The sequence below is a fragment of the Procambarus clarkii genome, chromosome 67 (assembly GCF_040958095.1).
Source record: "Procambarus clarkii isolate CNS0578487 chromosome 67, FALCON_Pclarkii_2.0, whole genome shotgun sequence".
Taxonomy (NCBI): domain Eukaryota; kingdom Metazoa; phylum Arthropoda; class Malacostraca; order Decapoda; family Cambaridae; genus Procambarus; species Procambarus clarkii.
In genome coordinates, this window is record NC_091216.1 from 18,127,075 (window position 1) to 18,145,972 (window position 18,898).

At 45.1% G+C, this 18,898-nt stretch overlaps 1 protein-coding gene across 8 annotated transcripts in view; it reads right to left on the reverse strand.

The window, feature by feature from the left end:
• LOC123767760 (terribly reduced optic lobes) overlaps positions 1-18,898 on the reverse strand; it is a 354,074-nt gene that overhangs the window by 76,245 nt on the left and 258,931 nt on the right. For 5 of the 8 annotated variants that reach the window (XM_069310630.1, XM_069310627.1, XM_069310626.1 and 2 more), the window contains 3 exons: positions 14,969-15,121; positions 7,780-7,942; positions 3,556-3,656 (listed from right to left, as the gene is read on the reverse strand). In XM_069310630.1, the coding sequence (XP_069166731.1) occupies positions 3,556-3,656; positions 7,780-7,942; positions 14,969-15,121 (417 nt within the window). The remainder of the gene's footprint in view (positions 1-3,555; positions 3,657-7,779; positions 7,943-14,968; positions 15,122-18,898) is intronic. The other 3 variants (XM_069310632.1, XM_069310631.1, XM_069310629.1) reach the window with 1 other exon arrangement.

An 18,898-nucleotide genomic window follows, 5' to 3' on the forward strand; every position in this document is an offset into this window, starting at 1 on the left:
AACGCTTTGAAACTACTGACGGTCTTGGCCTCCACCACCTTCTCACTTAACTTGTTCCAACCGTCTACCACTCTATTTGCGAAGGTGAATTTTCTTATATTTCTTCGGCATCTGTGTTTAGCTAGTTTAAATCTATGACCTCTTGTTCTTGAAGTTCCAGGTCTCAGGAAGTCTTCCCTGTCGATTTTATCAATTCCTGTTACTATTTTGTACGTAGTGATCATATCACCTCTTTTTCTTCTGTCTTCTAGTTTTGGCATATTTAATGCCTGTAACCTCTCCTCGTAGCTCTTGCCCTTCAGTTCTGGGAGCCACTTAGTAGCATGTCTTTGCACCTTTTCCAGTTTGTTGATGTGCTTCTTAAGATATGGGCACCACACAACAGCTGCATATTCTAGCTTTGGCCTAACAAAAGTCATGAACAATTTCTTTAGTATATCGCCATCCATGTATTTAAATGCAATTCTGAAGTTAGAAAGCATTGCATAGGCTCCTTGCACAATATTCTTTATGTGGTCCTCAGGTGATAGTTTTCTATCTAGAACCACTCCTAGATCTCTTTCTTTATCAGAATTCTTTAAAGATTTCTCACATAATATATAGGTTGTGTGGGGTCTATGTTCTCCTATTCCACATTCCATAACATGACATTTATTAACATTAAATTCCATTTGCCAAGTGGTGCTCCATATACTTATTTTGTCCAGGTCTTCTTGAAGGGCATGACAATCATCTAAATTCCTTATCCTTCCTATTATCTTAGCATCATCAGCAAACATGTTCATATAATTCTGTATACCAACTGGTAGATCATTTATGTACACAATAAACATCACTGGTGCAAGAACTGAACCCTGTGGTACTCCACTTGTGACATTTCTCCATTCCGATACAATGCCTCTGATTCCTGCCCTCATTTTTCTATCAGTCAGAAAATTTTTCAACCATGATAGAAGCTTACCTGTCACCCCTCCAATATTTTCCAGTTTCCAGAACAACCTCTTATGTGGAACTCTGTCGAAAGCCTTTTTTAGGTCCAGATAGATGCAGTCAACCCAGCCATCTCTTTCCTGTAATATCTCTGTGGCTCGATCATAGAAACTGAGTAAATTCGATACACAGGATCTTCCTGATCGAAAACCATACTGTCTGTCTGATATTATATCATTTCTCTCCAGGTGTTCTACCCATTTAGTTTTGATTAGCTTTTCCAATACTTTCACTATTACACTTGTCAATGATACAGGTCTATAATTGAGGGGGTCTTCCCTGCTGCCACTTTTGTAGATTGGAACTATGTTAGCCTGTTTCCACACGTCTGCTACGATTCCTGTACACAGGGATGCCTGAAAGATCAGGTGAAGTGGAATGCTGAGCTCAAATGCACATTCTCTCAGAACCCATGGTGAAACGCCATCTGGGCCAGCTGCTTTGTTCCTCCCGAGCTCCTTTAGCATATTTTCCACTTCATCTCTAGACACCTCTATCCGCTCTATGTTGTTCTCTGGAATTCTTATTGTGTCTGGTTCTCTGAAGATTTCATTTTGTACAAACACACTTTGGAACTTTTCATTTAATGTTTCACACATTTCCTTTTCATTTTCCGTGAATCTGTTTCCCATTTTCAACCTCTGGATATTATCCTTTACCTGCAATTTGTTGTTTATGAATTTGTAGAATAGGCCCGGTTCTGTTTTACATTTATCTGCTATCCCTTTTTCAAAATTTCTTTCTGCCTCTCTCCTTACTGCTGTATAATTGTTTCTCGCATCTTTGTATCGCTGGTATGTTTGGGGGTTTGGCCTCTTCCTATACTGATTCCATTTTTGTGTCTTTTGGTCTCTTGCCCTCTCACAATTTCTGTCGAACCAATCCTGTTTTCTGGTCCTGCATCTCTGTTTTGGTATGAATGTTTGTGTGCCTTCCTCGTATAGTTTTAAAAATTTGGCATACATTTCATTTACTTCCCTGCCTAGCAACAATTCTGTCCAATTACACTCATTAAAAAAATTTTGAAGTTCCCCATAGTTGCCTCTCTTTAAATCGAGTTTATCAATTGTTTCAATGTCCCCATTTTCTTCTAGATGATATCTTAAAGCATATTTAATGTCTAACAGGACGTGATGTGTATGTGTGTGTGTGCGTGCGTGTGTGTAAATCACGAAAAATAAACACGTGATTAAAAATAGTGTAAGTGTCAGACCACGGAGGAAAATTGAAACAGGAATTTCCTTAAGTACTTTCCTATATTAATACATCTTCAGAAGGAGTGGTTTTACAGGTCGAGTACTGGACATAAATAGGCAGGAGAGAATGGTGGAGTGAGGTGAGGTACAATAAGTGGACACAAATATCAATTACACATAAGTGGACACAATTACCGTAGTGATAATTGTGTCATTTATAAAATACCTTGTAAAGACTGTAATAAGTTTTATGTTGGGCAAACATCTAAAGATTTGAAATCTTGAGGTTATCTTGAGATGATTTCGGGGCTTTTTAGTGACCCCGCGGCCCGGTCCTCGACCAGGCCTTCACCCCCCAGGAAGCAGCCTGTGACAGCTGACTAACACCCAGGTACCTATTTTACTGCTAGGTAACAGGGGCATAGGGTGAAAGAAACTCTGCCCATTGTTTCTCGCCGGCGCCTGGGATCGAACCCAGGACCACAGGATCACAAGTCCAGCGTGCTGTCCGCTCGGCCGACCGGCTCCCCAATTTCACAACATAAATACTCTGTAAGACATGGCCAATTGTCTAATGCTTTGTTCGTTCATTTGTCAGAAGATGCTCGATTCGGTCAAAGAGTTCTTAGTGATATATATTATATATATATATATATATGTCGTACCTAGTAGCCAGAACGCACTTCTCAGCCTATTATGCAAGGCCCGATTTGCCTAATAAGCCAAGTTTTCCTGAATTAATATTTTTTCTCTAATTTTTTTCTTATGAAATGATAAAGCTACCCATTTCATTATGAATGAGGTCAGTTTTTTTTTATTGGCGTTAAAATTAACGTAGATATCGGACCGAACCTATCCAACCCTACCTAACCTAACCTAACCTATCTTTATTGGTTAGGTTGGGTTAGGTAGCTGAAAAAGTTAGGTTAGGTTAGGTTAGGTAGGTTAGGTTGTCGAAAAACAATTATTTCATGAAAACTTGGCTTATTAGGCAAATCGGGCCTTGCATAATAGGCTGACAAGTGCGTTCTGGCTACTAGGTACGACATATTATATATATATATATATATATATATATATATATATATATATATATATATATATATATATATATATATATATATATATATATATATATTTATTTATTTTAAACACAAACAAATATATATTCCATCATGTGAAAAAAACATTTGCAATGGCAAAAAATGACCAAATCTCTTAGTGAACTGGATTCCACAGTAAAAGGAAATGGGTTGAGTCCCAGTTAATTCATGGAAGGTGCCACTGTACAAATAGTAATTATGCATATTATTTTGATAATGATGAGGTGTTACTGTTATTTAAGCAGGTGACCTTTTCCAGAACTCACTCATAACTGCAAGGGTGATGATGTCTCTAATATAATCTCCATCCGGTGTGACAGACTCGCATTGATAACGTCCATAGTCTTCAGGTCTGATGAATGGTAGTCTGAAATTGAACAATAATTTAAAATCTAAAATGTAGTAACACTTATTTATTAACTAGGATTCTGAACTATACCATCCGATTGCTAACATAAGGCAATCCATGGCAATACACTATGCCAGAGTAATGATATATTTAAAACAGTAAGATCATTAAAAAACCAGCGTTCAATGTAATGAAATGCCATTTTCAGGACGAGTCCCCAGAGGCTCCCCGGAGCTATCCATGGCTGATATGGATATCCTAACTATTTTGCATCAGTCGATGTGGGTGAAGTTCTAGCATACCGGGGACCACGAGCCAGAACCTGGCCCCCCTCACAGAGGCACGGGGAGCAATGGCTCATAGAAATGCACATGTGATTTAGAGCATTCTATATCTGCCATCGACCGGGACAGGCACCCAGAAAGGTAAGCGCCACAAAACAAACCTCTATTCTAGTTAACAACGAAAATTGACAAATGAGTGGACAGAACTCCCCGAAAGAAAAACGAGCAAACAAGCATGACGTCACACGAGCCATGCCTGATGTCTGCGCAGCTCCCCCCCTCCCCGGGAGGGGGAAGGGGGAGCTCCAGACCCCCGGGCCAGCGATCCACGCCCCAGTTCAGAGGTTGGATATCAAAAACCGCGAAAAAAATGCCGACCGGAGGGCGGGAGGGATGCCGGAGAGCCTCCGGGACTCACCCAGAAAATGGCATTTCATTACATTCAACGCTGGTTTCCTAGGGGGAGCCCCTACGGCTCCCTGGAGCTACCTCACCAAAGACTACCAAGAAAACCAAGGGGACTTACCCGGGAGGCGGTCGGTGCTCCACTCCTCATGTGAAGACGAGACAACGGGCTGCAACCGCCGACCTAAAGCAACACAGGCCCGACTGGGACCAGGAACGTTTACAAGGTAGCGTGCAGTCAGGGTCTTGGCTACACGCTATGCAATGAACCAACAGGGAGCAGTCCGAATGGAGCCGGATCGTCGATCCGCCGGCGACTTGAACCCTCCGAAGCGCAAACCACACTGCCGCAAACTCTCGCACCGTGCTGTGGACCCGACGGTTCAAGGGTCCAGACGGGACAAGTCCAGAATGAACCGCAGGTCCGCACAGTCCCGTTTCGGAACTGGAAACAGGCGGGAAACAGGCGACTCCGTCCCACCTGAGGGACGGAGTTGTTTTGACCACGCCCAAGCGTACCCACTCCAAGATGACCTAATGGAGCGCAGGAGAGGAAGCCTGCCCTGTCAGCCCCGAACCCCCGGTAGGAGGAGGAGCCACCCAACGCCACCGCAGGCCGCGAGAAACGACCCGAAAAGCCCACAAATCATGAGACCAGGCGTGAGCGAACAGAGATAGCCTCCCCCCCATCGCCCTATCAATGGGGCAAACTGCAAAAGGGCCGCTACCCCTTACGAGAACCCGACCTGCGCGCAGAGCGAACACCGCGCCAACCAAGTACAGGTGGGACTGCAGGCGGCACCGGCACCGAACCCGACACCTGTGGCCCACCCCGACAAACGGAACCGCGAGCCTTAGTACGACCCCGCCGGGAAGGAACCCCCCGGAGCACCAACAACTCAGACATAGGGCAGCAAGAGGAAGAAGCCGCCTGAATATAACGCTCAACCACAGAAGCTTCAAAAAGCAGAGGACAAAAGGGAGAAGACAACCTAAGAACCAGGGCCCAAGTGGATTCCAAAGAGGAAGCAAGGAGTGAAAAGACACTCATTAAGGTGCTCAAAATCGCCCCCCAGGTAAACTTGGACCACCGTCAACGCCTCACGCCACTGCGGGTTCAACAGAACAAGTCCCAAGCATCCAGCGAAAACAAGGGGCAGTTTGCAAGCCAGGACAACCCCGGAACCTCATAACGCACCCAGTAAGGACACGACGATCCAAACCTGAAAGAAGAAGGATCCATTATGGAGGCGTACTCCGGGTCACGCAGGAGGTAAGCCGCAAAGGCTGACCGCACCTCAGGCGGAGAGATGCGGATAGCCGAAAACTTCCGGAAAGACGGAACCGAAGAAATCCACAGGGACACTGAACCGAACCCTGGGAGGAGCAGAACCCAAGTCCAAATTGTATGCAGATGGGGGAAAGGAAAACCCCACTCCTTGCAACAGTAAGCCCCACTCAGAAGGACGGAAAATCCAGGCTGGGTCCAATGGAGCCCAAGGCCCCGAAGTCAGCTCCTCCCCAACCCCAGGAGCCTGTACACCAGGCCCCGGGGCCGAGCCGTCCTCCAAAGCCCCGGCCTCACAAGAAAAAGCCGGGGCAGCCGAAAGAGCCGGAAGAGAAGGGGGCCCACTGGTCAGACCCCAGAGCATCGGCCGGAGGAACAGACTCGAATGCCTCCGTAGCCACCCTGGATGGAGCAACCCCCGAAACCGCCAGTCTCAGAAACCTGTAAACCCCAGCCTGACCCCGAAGCCCTCAGACGCTTAGGGGCCGGAAGCAGGGGGAATAGGGGGACAAAATAAACCACCGAAAGGGAAGAACAAGGAGGCGCGGACGGAACCAAGGCCGAAGCGACCAACACCCCCAAATCCGGGTCCCTATACACAAAGTGGGGCAGCCTCGGGGCATCTGGGGAAGCGACAACCCGAGCTCGTTGCAATAACCGAAACCTACCTTGCAACGCATGAGCTGCCTGCACCCGAAGTAATCCATCAGCAGACTGGGTGAATTGAGTCATGAACAAACAACACAGCTCGCAGGACTCAGGGTCGAATGTGTCACCGACCCAACAGGCAGCATGACGGAGGCAAAAACAATGAGAGTCACCCAAAGACAAGGGGACAGAGCAACCCTCAAACTCGCACACAGTGAGAAGGAACACAAGGGTCTCCTCCATCGGACCCAAGAGCCCCCACGGGGTTTCCCAGGGCCCCTAGACTGGGTCTGCTAAGGGTTATCCCAGGCAGGGCACTGTTAACCGGCATCCCAAACTACCAAGCAATCTGCTAAAAGCTGAACCCACGGGACGTGTACACTCGCGAGGGCGAAGCAAGGAGTGCCACCACACAAACGACCCTAATATAAGGGGAAGGGAAAACACAAGGCAGACCCCCCCACCAGGCAAAAAGAAAAAGAAAAGAAAAACAAGTGGACAACGTACCCAGTGGGAACAGAGCCGGCTGCTGTTATAGGTGAAAACTAGCTATGCAGTACCCTGTGCCCCACCAGTGCTATAACTACCACTTACCCCAAGGTAAACAAGGGAGGAAAACCCCCAAACACTCGGGGCGGCCAAACGTCAAGCAGCGAAAAGCCAACAAAGGCAGATCCAAGGTGACTTGTGGAAGGCAACCCCAAGCCCCAAGGGCGGTATTTACAGGGCACTCAGGGAAGGAGACCCTAAGCACATGCAGCCCGAGTACCTGAGAATACTACTCCCTGCTCACACGACCACCGTAAGAGCAGCACTGAAAACAAATCACAGCACTGAGACAAGACTGGAGCTGGAGCCACATGACCATGCACAATCCCATCAGCCGAGGAACTGGGGTGTGGATCGCTGGCTCGGGGGGTCTGGGGCTCCCCCTTCCCCCTCCCAGGGAGGGGAGAGCTGCGCAAACATGCGGCGCGGCTCGTGGGACGTCATGCTTGTTTGCTCGTTGTTCCTTTGGGGGAGTTCTGTCCACTCGTTTGTCAATTTTCGTTGTTAACCAGAATAGAGGTTTGTTTTGTGGCGCTTACCTTTCTGGGTGCCTGTCCCGATCAATGGCAGATATAGAATGCTCCAAATCACATGTGCATTTCTATGGGCCATTGCTCCCCGTGCCTCTGTGAGGGGGGCCAGGTTCTGGCTCGTGGTCCCCAGTAGGCTAGAACTCCACCTACATTGATTGATGCAAAATAGTTAGGATATCCATATCAACCATGGATAGCTCCAGGGAGCCGTAGGGGCTCCCCCCCAGAAATGTCAGTGCTTGGCCATTAATGAGGAAAGAGATGCTGGAGTTTTCTATCCAGCCAGCAATGACCTCTAGACAGTTCATCATCTACACTCGAAAAATCTTTTCCAAATGGTACTCGGCCTCAGTAGCTCACAAAGCATCATTTTGCTATATGGCCTCTATATAATTAACATTATATATAAAAATATAATTGCTGCTAGACAGTACCTAAGGATATTGCCTTGTTGTATAGCTCCATGGGGAAGTTCACCTTCAACACGAGTCCATCTTATGGAATTAGGGTCAACTCCAGAAGCTTCACAGCGTAGTTCTGCTGTTTGACCTACATCCACTTCGACATAAGGTGTAATTGCTGTCAATAATGGTTCATCTGAAAAACAAAGTACAAATGTCAGTATTTATTTATCCAAATATCATTGGGAATTTAAATCATTAGAGGAGCTGTTAATTAATATTAACTAAAAAACCAGCATTGAATGTAATAAAACGGCATTTGATGGGCAAGTCCTGAAGGCTCCCTGGAGCTCACCGGGCTGATATGTATGTATTAGACCTCTGGGATCAGAAAATTTGATGGAGTTCTGGCCTACCGAGGACCACAAGCCAGAACATGGCCCCCTCATAGAGGCACGAGGAGCAATGACCTATATTAACTCCCATGTGTTTGGAAGCATTCTATGCCTGCCATCTACCGGGTTAGCCACCCAAAAAGGAAGGCGTAATTTTTTTGCAATGGCTAAAAATTGCAGCCGAAAGCTAACCTAGCAAGCAGAACTCCAATCCGAAAACAAGCAAGCAAGTATGATGTCGCCATGCTCTCTGCAAAGCTTCCCCCCCCTTCCTGGGAGAGGGAAGGGGAAGCCGCAGACCCCCTCACACCGGCTATCCAACCATCAGTTCAGAGGCTACATATGAAAAGAAGTGAAAAACCAGTGAATGGAGGGAGGGAGAGTTGCTGGGGAGCCTCTAGGACTCACTCAGAAAATGGCACTTCAATACATTCAACACCGATTTTCTGTGGAGAGCCCCCTCCAGCTTTCTAGGGCTACCTAACCAAAGACAAGAAAAAGAGGGACTTGACTAGAAGGCGGCTGCCACTTGCACCTCAACTCGAAGTCGAGACAACTGGCTGCAACCTGCGACCCAAACACATGCCCGAGCCGGGCCAGGAACATTAACAAGGTACCAAGCGGCCAGGAACATTAACAAGGTACCGTGCGGCCAGGACTAGGACTAGGTGATAGCAAACAGCGTGAACCTCCCCTCCCTCCATTACCCTATCAATGGGGCAAACTGCGAAAAGGCCGATGACCCTTACGAGAAGACGACCGACGTGTAGAGTGAGCAACCAGACATGTCGGCTCCGGAGGAGGAGCCGACCCCAAATCTGGCACCACTGGCCCACCACGACTGAAGGAACCCCGAACACTGGCACGACCCTTTTGGGCAGGACCCTCATGGATCACTTTCCCCGGACAACCAACATGTCTGACATAAGCCGGCAACTAGACGAAGCTGTCTACAGAAAATGCACCATTGCAGACTCTGCAAACAGCAACAGACAAAAAGGAGATGAAAATCTAAGAGCAAGGGGCCCAAGCTGATTTCAAGGAGTGAGCAAGCACTGCCTGCTGGCATGGTGCTCGCTCACGGTTATGCGAGGCGAGAAGCATAGAACAGAGACACCGCTTCCTTCAGAATTGGCACAAACAGCTTCAACAACGCAGCCGACGCCCGAGCCGCCGAGGTAAGCGCACCAGACCCAGGCCTCGACATCCTCCTCGAGCCAGTCCGAAGACAGTTCCAGCAGGGAAAAGAAGAGCAAGACTAAAGCCAAATGCCTATGGACACGCAACTCCTCAGCTATCAGGGACGTCAAGAGGGAGGGTCTACTGTACCTGGCAGATATTGCAAGGAAGAACAGGGGTGAACAAGCACGCATTGAGGTGCTCAAACTCACTCCCCTCACCCCTAAGTAAACCTGAACCACCGTAGTAGTTTCCCGCCACTCAAGCGTGCAGTTCCGACAGAATGCATGCCATGCTCCCAACGAAAAGAAAGGGCAGTCTGCCAACCAGGAGGACTCCAGCACCTCCTAACACACCCAGTAAGGGAAAGTAGAATCAAATTCAAATGAAGAAGGATCCATTATCGAAGCAAAATCCGGGTCTTGCAGAAGGTACGACACAATGGGCTCCTGAACCTTTTAAGGCGGGATGTGGGTAGCCAAAAACCTCCAGAAGGAGGAACTGAAGAACCTAAGGGAACCCAGAACTGAACCCAGGAAGCAGCTGAACTCATATCAAACTCGTACAGGGAGGGGGGGGGATAAGAACCCCTTCCCCTGCAACAACAAGCCCCATGCTGAGGGTACAAACACCTAAGCGGGATCAAATGGGCCCCAAGCCCCCCAAGTAAGCTCCTCCCCAGCCTCAGGATCCTCTACAGCAGGACCCAGGGCAGAGCCATCCTCCAAACCCTCTGCCTCAGGAGAAAAGGCAGAGTCCACTGGAAAAGCACGGAAGTGGGTCCGTTGGTCCGACCCAAAAGTCCCAGCAGGAGAAACATGCTCGAATGTCTCCCCAACCAATCCGGAAGGGGTAGTCCCTGAAACCGCCCGAGCCTCACCACCATCTAAACTCCTGCCCTGACTCCACTAATGGAGTCATTATTGGAGTCAGTACAAACACTCAGACATTTGGGAGCCGGCAACAGGGTGGTGGGGGCGGGGGGGGGGAGAGGGTTGAGCAGGATGAACAACACAAGGGAAAGGATGAGAGGGTGTGGACAAAATCAAAGTTGAGGCAACTAACACTCCCAAGTCTGGGTCCCTATAACCAAAGCTGGGTAGCCTCGGGGCATCCAGAAAGGCAACCAACCTAGTGCATTGCAGCAACCTAAACTTTGCATACAATGCTGAAGCTGTCTGCACCCGAATATCAATATCAGTGGACTAGATGAATTAGAGTACAAGCAACAAACACCACTCACAGGACTCTGGGTCAAAAGTGTCATTGACCCAACAGGCAGCATGACAGAAGCAAAGATGGCGAGTGTCACTCTGAGACATGGGGACAGAACAACCTTGAAACTTGCACGAAGTGAGATGGGACTCAGAGGATGTATCCATGGGACCAGTGAACCCCAACAGGGTTTTCCAGGGCCCTTTGGCTGGCTGCTAAGGGAAGCCCGGGCTTCCCTTACTGCTAACCGGTTATCCCAAAACTACCAAACAAACAAATGCTGAAGTCCTACGATGTGTGCAATCCCGGGGCATAGCGGAGGGCCACCAAAATAATATAAGTGGTCCTGTACCACACCAGGCAGAACCTCCCCCCCCCCCCTCCCTGGCAAATAAAAGAAAAAAAAAGAAAACCCCCACAAAAACACGTCTCCAGGAGGAACAGAACCGGCCGCTATGCGTATTATAAGACAGCTGCATACTACCTTGTGCCCCTGCCAGCAATGATACTACCTTCTACCCAAGGTCAGAGAAAGGCAAGAAAAACCCCAGCTGATCATAAGGGTGCAAAATTACCGAGCAGCAAAAAAAAAAAAACCTGTGGAGGTAGTCCCCGAACAGTTTGTGGAAGGCTACCCCAAATCGCAAGGGCAGTACTTACAGGGCACCTAGGGAAAGTGACCCTAGGTGCATGCAGTCCCAATACTTCTTGAAAAACACCTGGCTCGCACACCACCACACAGCAGCACAACACCGCAAGGCACAGCACTGCTCAAAGATTAGAGCCAGAGTCGAACGACCGCCACACAACACATCAGCATCAGAATTGATGGTTGGATAGCCAGCGCGAGGGGTCTGGGATTCCCTAGGGAAGGGGAAGCGGTGCAGACAGCAGTGCTGCGGCAATGGTGGCATCATGGTTGTTTGCTTCTTTTTGGATTGGGGAGTTCTGCTTGCTAGGTCGGCTTTTGGTTGCAATTTTTAACCAGTTGCAGTTTGTCTTGGGACGCCTACCTATCTGAGTGCCTAACCCGGTAGATGGCAGACATAGAATGCTTCCAACCACATGGGGGTCATGGAGGTTTCTATAGGCCATTGCTCCTCGTGCCTCTCTGAGGGGGGCCAGGTTCTGGCTCGTGGTCTCCAATAGACTAGAACTCCATTGAATTGACTGATGCCACGGTCTAATACATATATCAGTCCGGTAATCTCCGGGGAGCCGGAGGGGCTCCCCACAGAAATATGAAAATAATTAGGAGGGTATTAAGAGAACCTGCAAATTAAAATAGTAAGCATTCAAAGATATTTAAAGGCAGAGGATTGAAAACAACATACAAGAAAATACAAGAAAATAATATATACAAGAAAATAACACATACAAGAAAATACAAGAAAATAACACATACAAGAAAATACAATGAAATAACACATACAAGAAAATACAATAAAATAACACATACAAGAAAATAACCTACAAAAACATTTTGAGAATCATTTGTTTCAGCTTGATAAACCTCTTAAAAAATCCATTCAGAATATTTATAATGAGCCTATATACACTGGCTGTGATTGAATTTGTAATAGAAGTATTACACATAATAATAATTAATGAATAAGAACATTTTCATGATTGAAAACAAACACCAAACACACACACACACACACACACACACACACACATGTACAAGGGGTGGAGGCCAAAACTGTCAGTAGTTTCAAAGTGTTATATGACAAAGAGTACTGGTAAGACAGGCCACCACGAGCATAACTCTCTTCCTGTAACTACACTTAGGTAATTACACAGGTAATTACACTTGGGTAATTACAGGTAGAAACTGAGTACCAGATGAGCCACAGAGACATTAGAAAGAACTTATTTAATGTCAGAGTAGTTAACATATGGAATGCACTAGGCAGTAATATGGTGGAGGCAGATTCCATACACAAAGTTTCAAATGTAGATATAATAGAGCCCAATAGGCTCAGGAACCTGTACTCCAGTTGATTGACTGTTGAGAGGTGGGATCAAAGAGCCAAGCTTAACCCCCAAAAGCACAATTAGGTGAGTACACACACACACACACAGAACAGCCTTCACCAAATTCAATGGTTTACATTAAATTAAAATTTCATATTTTATCTTAGAATACAATGCCTATATTAACATTTTCACACACTCGTAACGCCGCTGGCGTCACCAATTTTTCTTGAGTCGCAGCTGGTAAGCGAGCGTCGGCCTCAATTTAAAATATTTGTTAAAACTTTAAATTTTATCCAATCAATCTGGGAGTGGTTTTAAAATGAGTGCCTTTAAAATGCGCACAACTTGATACCAAAATGAAAGACATAACACAAAACTTGATGTCAGAACACTTGAAAGACTATAAATAAGTTTTTGGTCAAAATTTTTAAAAATATTTGTTAAAATTCTATTTATTTTATTATCATTATGGGACTAGTTTTAAAATGCGCGCCTTTAGATTGCGAACAATTTGATACCAAAATGAAAGATGTAACACGAAAATTTATGTCAGAACACTGGAAATAAATAATTTTGCGATGATGAGCGTCCAAAATTATAATATTTGTTAAAATTTCAGTTATTGATCTATTATTATGGGACTAGTTTTAAAATACGCGCCTTTATATTGCAAACAATTTGATATTAAAATGAAAGACGTAACACGAAAATTGATGTTATCAAACTGAACGAGTATACACATTAGGCTGTGGTGAGCAAATTGGTGCTCATTCATGGGTAAATTTAGGCTTTGCTGTGGGGAGTCACTCCGGGCTTTTGGACATTATATGCATGTACACCTGCAGGGAATTTAATTGCGAACACAATGATACCAAAATGAACAATGTAGCACGAGAATTAAGGTGAAAAAACTGAAACAAGTACAGTACTGTAAAATTAATTAACACTTTCGCGCTCTCGGCAAACAAAAAAAAAATTGCCCCTTATGCGTGCGGCGTTTCGGGCGATCGAGCGGCAACACTGAAAAGTATATGTATACTTTTTTCACTGTCCTGACATTAATTTTCGATGTACGTATTTCATTTTTGTACCAATGTGTTCACAATAGAATGTTCTAGAAGAACATAAGTATAAAATGTCACCAAAGCATGAGTTAGATCAGCACCAAATAAAGAACTACATCGATCACTAGCAGTGAGCACCAAACAGCAACGAAATGTTTTTACTCTCTTCAGGGTTGTCAACTCCACACTTGTCCTTCAGCATTAATTTTGGTATCACTGAGATCGCAATAAAATTCCCTACGCGGACATATGCATATAAATATAGAATCAATGTCACAGCCCACCCGCAAGAGTGTGGGAAGTGGCCGAAGTGTTACGCGTGGCGGCATATCGGCGAAACCCCTATTGAAAAGTGTATATTCTTTTCACTGTCCTGACATTAATTTTCGATGTATTTCATTTTTGTACCAATGTGTTCGCAATAGAATGTTCTAGAAGAATATAAGTATAAAACGTCACACAAGGATGCGTTAAACTGGCACCAAATGAAAAACTACGTCGATTACACTCGTCGTGTCAATAATACAATGGTCTTCCACTATGATGCAATGCCATGCCGTTCTCCCAAATAGGCTATGCGGCTATAAGGGAAAACGGAAATTTCATAGCGAACATTTGTAAACTATCCCAAAGTCGATTGGATAGAAAATAGATTTTATACAAATATTTTTTCTCGTGACTCGTGGGCGAGTTTGTCACGCGCACTCAGGAGAAAAGTGGGTAACGTTCTGAAGAGCCATGGATGCGCGAAAGTGTATATTAATTAAAATCCACCACATGCAAGTTTTATAAACAATTACCAACATACAAGTTTGTGCTAGTGCTTGGAAACCTTTGAGAGTACTGTACGTGAAGGTAAATACTAAATACAGTACAGGGCCCTTTTTAAGTTTTGAAAAACAGTTTTTAGGAGAGTGGTTGTTAAGAGCATGAAATGCCTTGCATAGAAGCAAGACATATTCCAAAAAGAAAAAATCATGACAGAATATGGAGGAGCAAGCAGGCTTACTGAACAGAAGCAAAAGCTTGAAAAGTACCACAGACCTCAAAGGTTCTTTGATTCTTTTTAAATGATGAGAACTTACAGGTAATATTAGCTTATTGAAGACAGTAATAACAACACTCTGGTATAACAATGCATTGGGCAGACATTATATAAAACAGTATATTTTTTTTACTTAGCATAACTTTTCTGTTCTTGGAGTACTGGATGTCACAGAAATATGCTTGAAAATGCTATCAAACTAGCATGAACCTTGACTTACAAAACAAGACAAACAACAATAAATCACAAAGTCAAATCACCACGAGGAGCTTTCCAATTTGTAAAATTACATATACAATATCCAATATAGACAGCACTAAATCAACTATTGTCCGCTTCATTACCATGAGCAACATGTCGTCTACGCCGAAAACAAATTTTCTCATCTTTGCAGTCATTACAATCACACTGGCCATCGCAGTTGAGGTAGAAGGAATAGCAGGAACCATCTCCACATTTGAAGAAGTCTGAGCACTTACTTAAGTCGAATAAATTGTCTGAATACAGATAAAATAAATACAAAAATTTAATTTGAAACAAATTAGTAACTCGGCACCAAATACATAAAGTAAAATTATTTCTGTGCAACTTCTCAGTAACAATTCGAGCCAGGGTCCACACGAAACACTGCACATAGCCCAAGCTCTCTTCAACCTGTGCTTAACAATGACATGGACATTTTTAAATGGTTTTGTTAAATGAAACTGTAAGAGGAAACAGGGAAGATAAAATTATTATTTGTTAAAACATTAAGTAACAGAATCATAGCAAAATACCCCCCATTCAAGAATGAAATTGAAATACACAGATGGCCAGTTGTTCTTATTCTTGCTGCCAGTTACCTAACTAAATACTACTGCATCACCAAATAGGGTTGGAGGAGAAGGCAACCATCACTTGAAGAACAGGCCAACCAAACATGCACAACAAGTCAAAACTTCAAGGGCTGGAGAGGAAGGAACTGAAGGGCAGAATTTTTTTTTTTTTAATACTGTACTAAACACCTTACTTCTAAGAGACACCCTTGGTTACTCCTTGAGACAACTACCCATAAAAGAAGTACTTCAAGATTAAATCCAGCATTTTATGTAATGAAATATTGCAGTACTAGTAAATTGCACAAGACTTCTGAGACCTACCTAAGCCTACTGGAGTCCAGGGCTCCAAAATATGGCTCTCTATGAAGTGAAGGAAGTATGGGAATCAGAGTTCAACCCCAAGACCTGGAAAAACTCACCAAAAGTGTAAGGATATGAATAGCAGCAACTGCTTGACAGTAAATTAACAACTCTGAGGAAAACAAGGCAAACAATTGCTGCCAAAGTGTAAACACCCCAACTGTAATGTGCCCGACTGTCACCCGATGGCAACCCAGGTCACCTAGGGTTCCTGCCAGCCAACCACCTCACTCATGAGCCACTTGAGCAGTAACTCAACTCTTATGGAAAAAAATAGAATATGGCTGATACTGGAAGCTCCCGAGTCGCCCACCAGAAAACGGCATTTTTTAATGGGAGGGGCACCCTCACATTTGCTATCCTAGCTAACTTACAAAAACATCTCTGCAGGAGGCTACTTGTGTGAACAGCACCACGGAAAGCTGCATAATGAAGAATCAGACTCAACATTAGCCAGAAACACCTTTGGAGCCATAACACCAACATGAAGAGAGGAGCGCATCTACAAACTAATAACAAAACCACCAATGAATGAAATGAAATCCTCTTTCTGGATGAATCCCGTTGGCTCCCCGAATGTATATCGCTGAGATGGCTCCTAACCACCAGGTTACATCAGCCGCGGAGTTCTGTTTCAAATATGGGGACCAGAGCCTGAAACTGGAACTTCCCCTCATAGAGGCACAGAGAGTGGGTGACACACTGCCTCCATATCCAGAAAGCATCCATAAAGTCAATGAACCAATACAGACCACTGCTTGGTTTAAAGAGATTGAAGCCTCAAAACTGCTAAATGAACTCCCCAAACAATGCAAATAAATGATCAAATCTTTCAAAACTAGGGCAAGCTTCTTAGCACCAACCCCCCTGCCAGTAGGAAAAGGGGTGCCAGAGCTCCAGGTCTCCCCAAGTCTTCTAGGGCCAGTTCTGGAGCAGACGTGAAGACCACAAATACCAACTGACGAGCCTTAAATGGAGAGAAGGAGGCAGGGAATTAGGAAGCCACTGAGACTCCCCCAAAATGAGTCATTCATTACATTCACCGCTGGTTTTCTGGGGAACCTCCTTGTGGCTTTCTGAAGCTAACTTCCCACAGAAAAGAAGAAGAGATACACCAAGGATGAGGAGAGACTACAGGTAATCAAGGTGAAGAAGAGACCACTGGTCAAGAGAGATCCCAAGGCAATACAGGCATGAAGAGGCCCAGGGATATTAACTAAATACTGGGTCACCAAAACCTCCATAATAAAATATCAGTCCAGGACATGTCAAAGAAGACTGCTGCATGAGCAGCATACCTATGGAAATCATGGCTGGCATGAGGATAGACCTCTGGTTGGCTAGACTTTATGACACTGTGGATAACCTGAGAAACACAAGCCTTAGAACAGAGAACCAAGGAAGAAGGATCAACCCACAAAGTGTCCACTGAGGCAGAATCAGTGGCACGAAGATGGTGACAAAGAACTACCACCAGGAAGAGCATGTGATGCACCCCTGGCTAAACCAGACAAGCATTAATAACCAAAGGACCCCTGAAGCTTGCTAGCTCATTATTACCAGAAAAGAAGACAGCTGCAAATGAACATAATGCCCACCAGGGCAAAAACAACAACAACAACAACAACAACAAAAACTCCAGAGAAAAGCATGAAGCTCCCTAGCCTAACAATCAGAGGTGAGCACCAACAGGAAAACTGCCTTAGAAAAGGAATCAGGGACTGAAGGGAAAGCCATAAACTGAGAAGAAGAAAGGGGAGAACACGGTCAAGAGACCAGGAGGGCTCAGGCAGTGCACAAATAGGCCAGAGTTGACAAAATGCACAGGACACCTTATGAAATGATGCCAAGGCAATATCGACTCTGAACACCCGTAGCAGGGGCTCCGTCAGTGTCGAACAATACAAGGTAACAGCATTAGGTATAAGATTATCTATCAGATCTGAATTAATCTTTACAGAGTTGGCTGTCATGTGGGTGGGGACCAGGCAACAGGTGAGGGTTGGCTGCCCACTCCGACCCCAGTTTGATAATACCGCCACCATTTGGTGACAGTCGGATAATTTTTGTACTTAGATTATTGTTAATTAGCAGAAGAATAACTGGTTATCCTTGTACTTCTATTAATTTCTCAAAAGGGATGCTGACTATTGTAATTCTACAGCAAGACATTTTCTTGGTTGTGGACTCTTTTCAAGAGTTCCTTGTTACTATGAGGCACATTCAACAAGAGCACAGTCAACGAGAACCTGGCAAAAGTGCAGTGTCCTGGGTGGACCCTGGTCATAGCTCTGGCAGTGACCAAGGGGCCCATGGTCAGAAAATAATTTGAAAATTAAATTAAATAGATTACATTTTTAAATAATGTTAACTGTAAATACATATTATATATATTGTAATAACAAATATATACACATCTTTAATGCCTTCTTACTACAGTGGTCTCCCTTAATTTAAATGGACACAAGAAAAATCTTCAGACTGCATTTTCTGGGAGGAGCCCCGTCGGCTTCCCGGAGCTATCCATGCTGAATGGATATGTTTAACTTTCTGACATCAATCAATGTGCACAGAGGTCTTGCCTACCGGGAACCATGAGCCAGAACCTGGCTTCCCTCAAGAGAGGCACAAGGAGCAATGGCCTACAGAAACACCCATGAAGGGGTTGCTTACGTCAGTTGGGAGCATTCTATGTCTGCCATTGACCAGATCTGGCACCCAGAAATGTAGACACCCCAAAACAAACCCCTATTCTGGTGAAACTATTGCTACCGAAAGCAGAACAAGTGGACAGAACTCTCCAAATGAAAATTAGCAAACATGATGATATCATGTCGCTGTGCCGCTGTCTGTGCAACATCCCCCCTTTTCTCAGGGAGGGGGAAGGGGGGAGCTCCAGACCCCCATGCCGGCAATCCACCCTTCAGTTCTCAAGCTGATGTGCTACTGACGTGGTCTTGTGCCTCTGGCTCAAGCGATTTGTCTCAGATTCTGTGCCTTGTGGCGTGGACTATCTCTAATGGTGGCATGTGAGCAAGGAATAATATTCTTCAGTACTTGGGCTACATGTGCCTAGGGCCACCTTCCCTAGATGCC